The sequence below is a fragment of the Dermacentor silvarum genome, chromosome 4 (assembly GCF_013339745.2).
Source record: "Dermacentor silvarum isolate Dsil-2018 chromosome 4, BIME_Dsil_1.4, whole genome shotgun sequence".
NCBI lineage: Eukaryota > Metazoa > Arthropoda > Arachnida > Ixodida > Ixodidae > Dermacentor > Dermacentor silvarum.
The window spans coordinates 97,473,540-97,483,160 of NC_051157.2; the positions used below are offsets into that span (position 1 = coordinate 97,473,540).

At 51.0% G+C, this 9,621-nt stretch overlaps 1 protein-coding gene across 1 annotated transcript; it reads right to left on the reverse strand.

The window, feature by feature from the left end:
• Positions 1-923: 923 nt before the first annotated feature.
• LOC119450405 (elongation of very long chain fatty acids protein AAEL008004) lies at positions 924-4,604 on the reverse strand. Its single transcript, XM_037713841.2, has one exon. The coding sequence runs from the start codon at positions 4,522-4,524 to the stop codon at positions 3,676-3,678; it is 849 nt and encodes a 282-aa protein (XP_037569769.1). The 5' UTR covers positions 4,525-4,604; the 3' UTR covers positions 924-3,675.
• Between the last annotated feature and the right edge of the window lie 5,017 nt (positions 4,605-9,621).

Consider the following 9,621-nt stretch of genomic DNA (forward strand, 5'->3'; position numbering starts at 1 on the left):
ACTGGTTTGATGGACATGATGTGGTGAAACACCGTAGTGATATTATAAGAGACGCTCGGGCGGAGCAATTGCCGGCCTTGTGCGCCAGGCTAACCCCCCCCCCCCCTCCTCTCCCGTTAGTACAACCCACCATCACCACCACTAGCCTTCCTAATCACTCACCTGAGACCCTGCCGAGCAGCTTTGAATGCGCATTTCCGAATTCAGACCAATCCAGTAAACTGGCAGATGATGGCGATACTATTTGCGGTAGCCGATATGCCTAAGACGGGAGCGGTTCATTATAGCAAAGGCTTCGCTAGCAGGTCGATGCATCGACATGCGCTGCCGAGTCCCATATTACATTCCTGGACTAAATTCGTGTGAAATTTGGTCCCGTACTGAACTATGGGAGACAATCTAAAAATTTAATTAGGTTGGGTCTAAAACACACCAAAAATTTTGTCCCCGATCGTTCGCAGCTCCCATTCGCACATCGTTAACGTTACCGTAATGCGTTGGTGCCAGCGAGTATTTTTCAAAGGCCCGCCGCGCCTTTGAAATATTAATTATATGCATCGTAACTATGTCTACTATTTCCGTGTATTTCAGCTAGTACATGCCGCGTTAAACGTTTCTGACAAATGGTGACGACTCCAATATGGCAAAACTATAGGCTCCGAGACTGGCGCGCCGCGCAGGTTGGTGTCAGGGGCCGTACACAACTGTTGCGCATGCAGAACTTCGCCGGAGTGTTGTAATGTCGAACCGCGCTTGGTAAAAACTAAATGTTTGCGTATGGCTTTTTGAATTGCTTTAGTGCCATGCACAAGCATGGTACTAAAGCAACAGCTGTACCAAGGAAGAGCTGAGCTGAGCAAGAGCTGTACCATCTTTTTTGTTGCTCCTTTTCAGGGCTGCGTGCCATTGGCTTCCATTACTCGAGGGAACAGTTGCCTTCAGGTCCAAATGGCGACAAAATCAATTTATAACACTTAAAAATTGAATCAGGAAATTGGGAATATCTTGTTTCTTTATTATTTACTGCAGAAAATAAATCGTGCTTTTTTCCAATCTTTTCTCATTTTTTTCTTTGATATCTACATGTAGTGACCAACGTTGGTGAACGTAAAAGCTGCGCCCTTGATGAGCGCTTTCAAACCACCTCGTGCCCGCGCCATAGTTAGCGGAAAGACAACAAGCAGACGCCTTGAAGAATGGGTGTTCTCTCACTTTAACCAACATCACGTAGGTCACAAAACAGGTACACATACAATGAATCGCTATGCATAATATTATATCGCGTATCGTCCCAACAGCCAAACGCACACACACGCACACACATATTGTTCAAACGTGCCTCACAACATGGCAAGACGTTTATCACGGCTAAAGCTCGGCTCCTGGATGGAAGTAAAGCAGTGCCTTCTTCTTTTTGTCTTTTTGGCTTCAAGACCTAAACCCACCAAGAAAAAGGAACAGAATCATGCCCCGTAGCGTGATGCGCTAAGGCATTTTCTGGCTTGGTCAGTGTCAGGGGCGAGAACTCTCCGCAAGGTCGCACACCCGGTACGCTCGAAAGACATGAAGTAGTACCACACATGCGCCCCAAGCAGTCACTGCACGCACAGGTAGCATGTGTTTCACGAATTCGGACTGCAGGAGTCGGGGCAGCTGTACTCCAGGAAAGGTATTTCTCAGGAAGCACCACACAAGTTCACTACGCTTCCACAAGGGTCCTACAGTGGGCAGCGGGTCTGACTTCCTCTCTTACCACTGTTTTCTTTCTGGCATCCCGTAACATCGGAGTGCCATCACAACCCTGCAGCGTTTTCTGATACGGCCTCGGCCCAAGATGAATTTGTCAATCTCTGGTGACACGTTCCACGTTCATTCTTTGCATTGCGTCTTGATACTGCCACGCATCCTGAAAGGCCCTCTTGCCAGGTTTCCTCTGACGTCGTATAGTACAGTTCTTACTCTAAATGAACGCGGCAGGTGTGCCACACCAATAGAAGCGTGCAGCAGACCTCTCTGTAGGAGAATATCGAGTGTTAGTTTTTGCTATGCCTATACTTTGGCTTAAACTCTTCTAGCTCGCCGGAGGTCAGTCCGCCTTCTAACGGCGTTGCGTGGTCAGCTGTTTACTCCACTTGGTTCGTTAATGCACCCGGCCATATCCCCCTCTCCCGCTTCGCACGTAAGTGGTTGCAACGCTGTATGGTAAAACTTTAACATCGACAACGACGCATCGGTGAAAATGAAACGTCCACCTTCGGCCCATACTGGTGTTGCAGACTTAGAACCCTAGAACGTTCGTGAGGCACAGGCCACTTGCGCTGCATTTTTGTTTCATCAATGACTTTAGTGGCGTTGTTCGTGGCACACTAAGCAGATCGCTTTGTTCAATACAGTTCGTCAGAGTTTTCTCCTAGTTGTTAACACTTCACCTGGCATAGCCCTGGTAGTCATTGCTATGTATCGTTCTTCTCTTGACAGATTGTACACGTTGCGGGATAATTGTCTTCGCTATACTGTTCAGCTATGCTAGTCAGGTATGGTCCACAGGAAGCATGTGTAGGTGACATCAAGTGAGGATTTAAAAATATGGATCCACTGAATGTACTGAAACCTGTTTGGTCTCTAAAAGAAGGTGTGGAACATTCACCATGCGCCTAAGGATGCATGTTCTAAATTTGTCACATGCTTATATAGTTCGCATCACACATCAAGTTGTGACTTCCTTATGTGTTTAGAAAAAATGACTTTGGCCGTCGAGTTAAATATCCATTCTGGAAGGACTTCAGGAATCATGCAGCATGCCGTACTTCAAGTTAATACACGAGTCGGCTAGCGCTTAGCCTCATGGACGCTGAATAGTTTTGCTTAATAACTCAAACTTGTGCAGCCGTCTCTGCGAGAACGCGGAGCTTGGAAGTTACCGCCTGTCCACCAAAGTGAAGCCGGATCTGCAAGGGCACGTTCCTTTCAAAACTTAATTGGTTAGCAGACGATGTTGACCGTCCAGCATTATGTCGGTAATCAGCTCGCCTTAGACAATGGCTATGCGGCTGATGCTCGCTGGCAAACGAAACTAAAACTCCCACAAGCAGCATGACTGCGTCGAGGAACAGGAACACAAGAATACCCAACTGCCTGGTCAAGTTTCAGAGCCGCTGCGAAAAACGTCATGTACTACGTAGCATCTAGAAATCTATTAACAAGCCTCAACAGCCGAGCTTATGGAGGATGGCGCCCATAGCTAGCATCCTCTTTCTCCTCCTCCTAGGCAAGCTTGCGCAATCCGTAAATTTGATCGATGTGGTAATGTCATTATACTAAAGAGCCTAACACGTTGACAGAAAAATAATTTGTAGAAGAAAACATACCAGCTGGCTAAAGGCGTTTGCCAAACTGGCCGCTGCATTGCTCTGCGTCTCTGCCAAACAAGTAGAAAACGATAGCTCACTGAAAAGCAGATCAATGATCGCTTCCCTTACTCTATTAGAACGACGTCTTGATGTGGACCGTTAGTCAATCAACCGTACAAACTGCCGCTGTGCTTCCTGCCTGGCTTCGTACACGGCAACACTTTCGCAGCTACTGTAGGTGTCAGCCATCTGCCGTAACATGTTAGCCATGACAAAAAAGACTCTCCGACCCACTTCGAGATGGAGTACGACGCAGTAAACGCTCTCAGGCTGCCTTGGCAGGCTGCTTGTTCTTGTAGGCGCCACGGTAGAAGCGCACAAACATGCCGAAAAACAGCACGGACTCGGAGAGCACGATGAACGTGTGCGGCCGCGGGTATCCGCAGTCCTTGAATAGCGGTATGGTGCTGTGCACGAAGATGAGGATGAACTGCGCCAACTGGAGCTGCGTCAGGTAGCGCTTCCACCAGAGGTGCTTCTGGACGCGTGGCCCGAACAGTGACAGGAAGTAGTAGGTGTACATGATGACGTGCACGAAACTGTTCAGGCAGATGCAGAACATCACCTGACCGTCGGGCCCGTACGAGAGGCCGAACCAGCCGTTGAAGACCACAAGGACGTGGTGGACCACGTGCAGGAAGGAGACGTGCGACTCTTTCTTGCGCAGCACGAAGAACACGGTGTCTAAGAAGTCGGCGATGCGCACCAGCAGGTACCACCAGCACAACGACACCAGCTCGAGGGTGCGTGGGTCGGCGTCGAAGCGAATGCCCTGGCAGAGCACGTTGTAGCCGCCGCCCAGGTAGGAGCGCGACAGAAAGTTGACCACGAAGTACGCGTTGAGGAGCACCATGGTCGCGTTGTAGACGAGGATGACGCGGCGCAGGTTGTACGGCTTGCGGTCGCGCATGAAGCGCGGCCCGCCCACCTTGACGAGGTACACGTAGCTCAGCAGGAGGGCGCCGATGAGCGGCGGGTTGCCGGCGAGCGGCCATGTTGTGGTGCGCGGGTCCCGGGCCAAGGTGGCGTTGGAGAGCGCGCCGGAGTTCGCCGTGGCGGCGGCCGCCGCGGCTCTGCTCGGTGCACCGGTCAGCAGGTCGACGGCGGCTTCCATGTTTGTTGGCGGGCGGTGGTGTGCCCGGCGTTGTGCGCTGCCGGCCGCGGAACACAGCAGCCGCCGTCTGAGCACGAATCTTCTCGGAGCCGGCTGCTCGCAGCGGCAACGGTGGCGGTGAATATCGAGTGTGTCGCGACGGCGCGCTCTGCCTCCCTTTTCTTTTTTTCGGACGAACCGGGACGACTTCATTGATCGAACGCCGCCGCCGGCGACCGTTGCTGCCCCCTCTCCGGCTAGGGAAAGGGAAAAAAGGAATCGCGGCCTCCTCCAGCTCGCTGTTCGGACGCGGAAAGAGGCTTTTCCGATTCCGAGAGGGAGTGAGGAACGTCAGGGAGGGAAATAAGGTGGAACGGTCGCTCAGAGGGAGAGCTCCTCGGGACGGCCGAGGGAAGCGAAGGGAAGCGGCCTCTCGCTAGTGTGAACCACCGAGCAAGGTTGCATGTTGGAGGTGAAGGGAAAGCAGGCGAAAGATGGAGGAGAAAGCGCTCGCCGCCGCCGCGGCCGTCGTCATCGTCCGAGGGCGGAGGAGTGAAGAGCGAGATGGCAACGGGAAAGGGTCGCCGCCATTCTTCGCCACAATCGCCAGGGTGCGCTGGCGTCCGTGCCGTGCGGCTAACAGAGCTCCGGGCCGGTTGGGGGGCCACCGGCTCGATCTGCGAGCAAGCCCTGTTTCATCATCCTTTCCCATTCCCGAACACTTTGCTGCTCCCTGCTCATTCTGTGTGTCCTTTTGATGCTTCCCTTTTCCGTCCGCGTTGGCGGGAACACCGAGACGACGTCGGCGCGTGCGTGACGTGCCCACCGTCTCGTGTTGCTTACGCTCGCCAGCGGCAACAGTGGCTGGCTTTGTGTGTGCATCGTTGGTTACGTAAATACAGTGCTACATGTACTGATCTTTTTTTAAAATACATATCTACACTGAAGTGGAGGGAAGACGCAAAGTGCGTTTGGGGTGGAGGGGGTTGAGGGTGTCTTGAGGCTTTGGCGGGCCCACCAGCTAGAGGAGCGGAAATTGCTAAGTGGGCGACGTGTGGTTTCGTCTAGACGACATTGTCGCTCTCTCTCTCTCTCCTCTGTCTGATTAATTCCACTGAGAGGCGGTGCATTGCGCTCTTTATAGTGCGGTGGGCGCGAGTGGTTTCAAGGCCACGTCCTCCCCGATCTTTGCTGTGAGAGATTGGCGGCACTGGAAAACCTGGCGGCACGTCGGAAGGATGCGAAGTAGAAAGAAAGAAAAAAAGAAACAAGCCACAAGATACATTAAGGGTAACTCGTTTGTCTACTAAAATTAAGTGAACCGGAAGCTATATTGTGACTAGTGATGAAAAAAACAAAGCATATTTCATGACAGTAGATGCATGCTTAAAATAGAATACTAAAGAGTGCGAGAGAGAGAGAGGGAGGGAAGATGCTAAATGAAAGGCAGGGAGGTTAGCCAGGAGTGAGCCCGGTCGGCTACCCTGCACTGAGGGAAGGGAAATGGGGAAGGAAAGATTAAGAGAAGAAAAGTCCGCTGTGGATATCGCGGGGACGTAGTAACAGTTTTCTGCTCTCTATCACAGACGGTCACTCAGTGCGAATCACAGACGGTATTGCGACTCGGGGTCGAGGACGAGAGACGGACTCTTGGGGCAGACGAAGAGGAGGCGGAAAAGCTTTATATAATATGTACAGATATAGCAGGTAATAGCAGATAATCGCATACAAATAGCAGTAAGAGCGCACCAGACCGACGGGGCGGCTGTTGGCGACTCTCTCCTCACAAAGGGCCGGTTATGGCTTAAATCCCTTTTTGGACTCCTCGTCGGCAGGAACGAGGCGGGGCGGATGCTGACGGCACCCGCGTCGCATTCTTCTTTCCTCGCGGGAAGGCCTGATGCAGCTTGAAGTCACCCGCGTCTAATTCTTGATTCTTCGCGGTAATCAGCCGTGGTGGTCAGAAGAACGCGGGGGGGGGGGGGGGGGGGGAGCGCCCGTCACGTCGATGAAGGCACGTGGTGTAGCACAATAACGGTCAGTCAATCCGGTAGCTTTCAAAAATTTCAATTTGTTATGAATCGCTTTCCGCCCGAAGCTTCGCGACCTATTTGCATCGACCTTGCATAATCCTTATGGCTAGCACTTTGACACTACGAGTGTGGTATATCACATTGAAGTTGGCATTCATACCGAATTTTAACGCACGCAAGAACTACCCAGTCTTATTCGTTTCTTTTATTGCGATAGCAATTATATGGACACTCCAAGCGCATTTCTGCCGTCGTCATCGCCGTCGTCGTGAGGTTCCGTATAAAGTCCAACGGCTGTGTGTGCCAGAGAAAGAATACGAGGGTGAGCCGGCAGTCGCGGCTCAATGTAGCGCACGCGAGGGAGGAAGGCAGGCCGGAAGCGCGCGGTCTTTCGCACGCGAGGCTCGGGGGCGAGGCGACGGAGAGGGAGGGGGTGCGTTATACTATCTCGGCTGCTGCTCACAGCGCGGCTGCGCGGGCGCCGTATCTTGAAAGCGATCTGTGATGTGGGCGAAGTGTGCGCTCGCACGGCCCTCATCTTCAAAGCGATCTGCGATGGGAACAAAGTGCATGCGCCTAGTACCGGTAGCTTCGTATGCGTTTTGCTTTCGACGTTTAGTCCGCGGTGAAGTGAGACGAGAGACAGCGCGAAGGTCAATTTGCCCGCTGCCTCTGGCGCGCGCTTTCTCACTCTGGCATTTTCAAGGCGAGTTTCCGCGGTCATCGAGCGAGATGTGTTCATTTTTACCTGTGCGCGCGTGACACCACGCTTGTCTATTCAGTTAGTAAGCGAATGTTTACAACTTTACACGGCCCGTTCAACTACTATCTTTGCTTCGTATATCTCTCTACTAATTTGCTATCAAAATCGGTGCTTCGCCTTTCGGGTGAAACTGCGACATATTTTTTAAAATGCGAAAGCATTATATGCCCCATTACGCGAAAATCCGGCGGCGGCGGCGGCTTCGTGACCGAGCGATGGCACCAAAAATGGCCGACAGCGCAAAAAGTAAAAACACGTCAAAAACGCTCGGATTCACGTCATATTTCTCAGGGAGGTTCCTGTAAACAAAGTAAATTAATGGCTTTGAAAAGAGAATTTGGTTCATTTCGGTCTGGCTGGGAATCGAACCCGCGGGCCACCGGGTCCCGACACGAGCACGCTTCCCCAGCGCCACGGTGGCTCCACGGTTCTGGCTGACTAAAATGTGCGCCTAGTGCGTGCGTCATTGCACACGTCACGTCACATCCATCCGGGTGACTAAAGCTGTGGCCTTTTTCTCCAAAGGGACCATAATGCTTTCGCAATTGCCGATTTTTTTAGAAGGCTATTTATGCTTGGCTGATGAATCTGCCTTTTAATTTAAGAATGTGGACACACACCTTGCCTATTCTTTACAATATCGCCCATCTTGCTGTACTTTTGAAATAATTAAAGCTTTCTTTCCTGACCACTTATATGTACGGACAAGAAGACATGACGATAAAGATATTGGCGCTCTTTGGCCATCACTGGCCATTGCGCCAACAAAACCAATATGTCATCATCGCAATCATCACGGTAAGGATAATGACAGCACCTCCCACATGTATATACGTACTTCAGCGATGCTCTGAGCTCATTCACTGCGACGGAAGCTCGCTCTTACAGCGGACACCGGCATCTTCAGAACAACAACTTAACGGCGCACGCAACGTCAGCCTCGTTCGTTTCCGTATTGCCTCTCGGCACAGTCGCCACGATTCTCATAGCGTTCGTTGCGCACAGAGCCCCGAGCGAATAACCGAGCGCCAACTTGAACTGCGCGGCAGAGCGTTGCAATTGAAACAATTGATCGCCGTTTCGTAGACTGTATACGGATGCCGCGTTCTTTTGAGAAAGTGAGCAGAAAAGAATGAAAGTAAACATATTCGGCACACATCGCCCTAAGTTGTGTATAATGTAATTACCCGCTTCACTAAAGCTTTGCTTCACACTGATCTCAACATGTGCTTTGGATCTGCGTAATTTTTGAAATTGCTGCTTCGACACGCTTTGGAGTCATGAAGACTATACGCTTTCGTTGTGAAGAGAAAGCCTCTTTTAAGGCCTGTCGGCGGCTGTATAAAGCTGCCTGAAGCGTCTTCTATGAGTCACTATCGCGCGTCGTCTATCCGCAATGGGGAAACGATGTCAGCCATGCGGTCATATATTTGATGATCACGAAGAACAACAACACGAAGAAAAAAAGATGATGGCGATGATCCCAAAGGCACTCGTGCTTACCCATTAAGAGAAATTAGCCAATACCCGGGTAGTGTTCGTAAATCTATTAGAGATAATTTGTGGGTCTCTCATTCATTCGTCCTTCTGTTCTTTTTTTTTTTTCGTGGTGTTGTCTTGGCACCGATTTGATGCTTGAGATGGCAGCGTTCGACAGTCGGCACTTGGCGGCATAAGCGAAGCTGTGCTGTGGGCGTATTGTGTAAGTGCCCACCTAGTGGACATGCAAATTTCGTCTGCTGCTAAAGGTCTTATTGGCTGGGCTGGGATATAAGTCCGAAGGAGACAGGTGCTCCCAGCCAATCAGAACTTCAGCAGCAGACGAAATAGACATTTCTACAAGGTGAACACTTACAGAATACCCCCCCCCCCCCTCCCTGGATTTCATTATCTGTTAGCGTCTTTATCATCATCAGCCTTTATTTATGTCGACTACAGGACGAAGGCCTGCGATCTCCAATTACCCCTATCTTGCGCTAGCTGATTCCAACTTGCGCTTGCAAATTTCCCAACTTCGTCACCCCACCTAGTTTTTTGCCGTCCTCGATTGCGCTCAGCGCTTCCCTTCTCGTGGTATCCATTCTGTAACTCTAATGGTCCACTGGTTATCCATCCTACGCATTACATGGCCTGCGCAGCTTTATTTCTTTTTCCTCCTGTCAGCTAGAATATCGGCTATCATCGTTTGCTCTCTGATCCACACCGTTCTCTTCCTGTCTCTTAATGTTAGGCCTAACATTTTTCGTTCCATCGCTCTTTGTGCGGTCCTTAACTTGTTCTCGAGCTTCTTTATTAACCTCCAAGTTTCTGCCATATATGTTA

Bases quoted from the DNA above. Each gene is read 5' to 3' on its own strand.
- LOC119450405 (XM_037713841.2), bottom strand. From the start codon at position 4,524: ATGGAAGCCGCCGTCGACCTGCTGACCGGTGCACCGAGCAGAGCCGCG.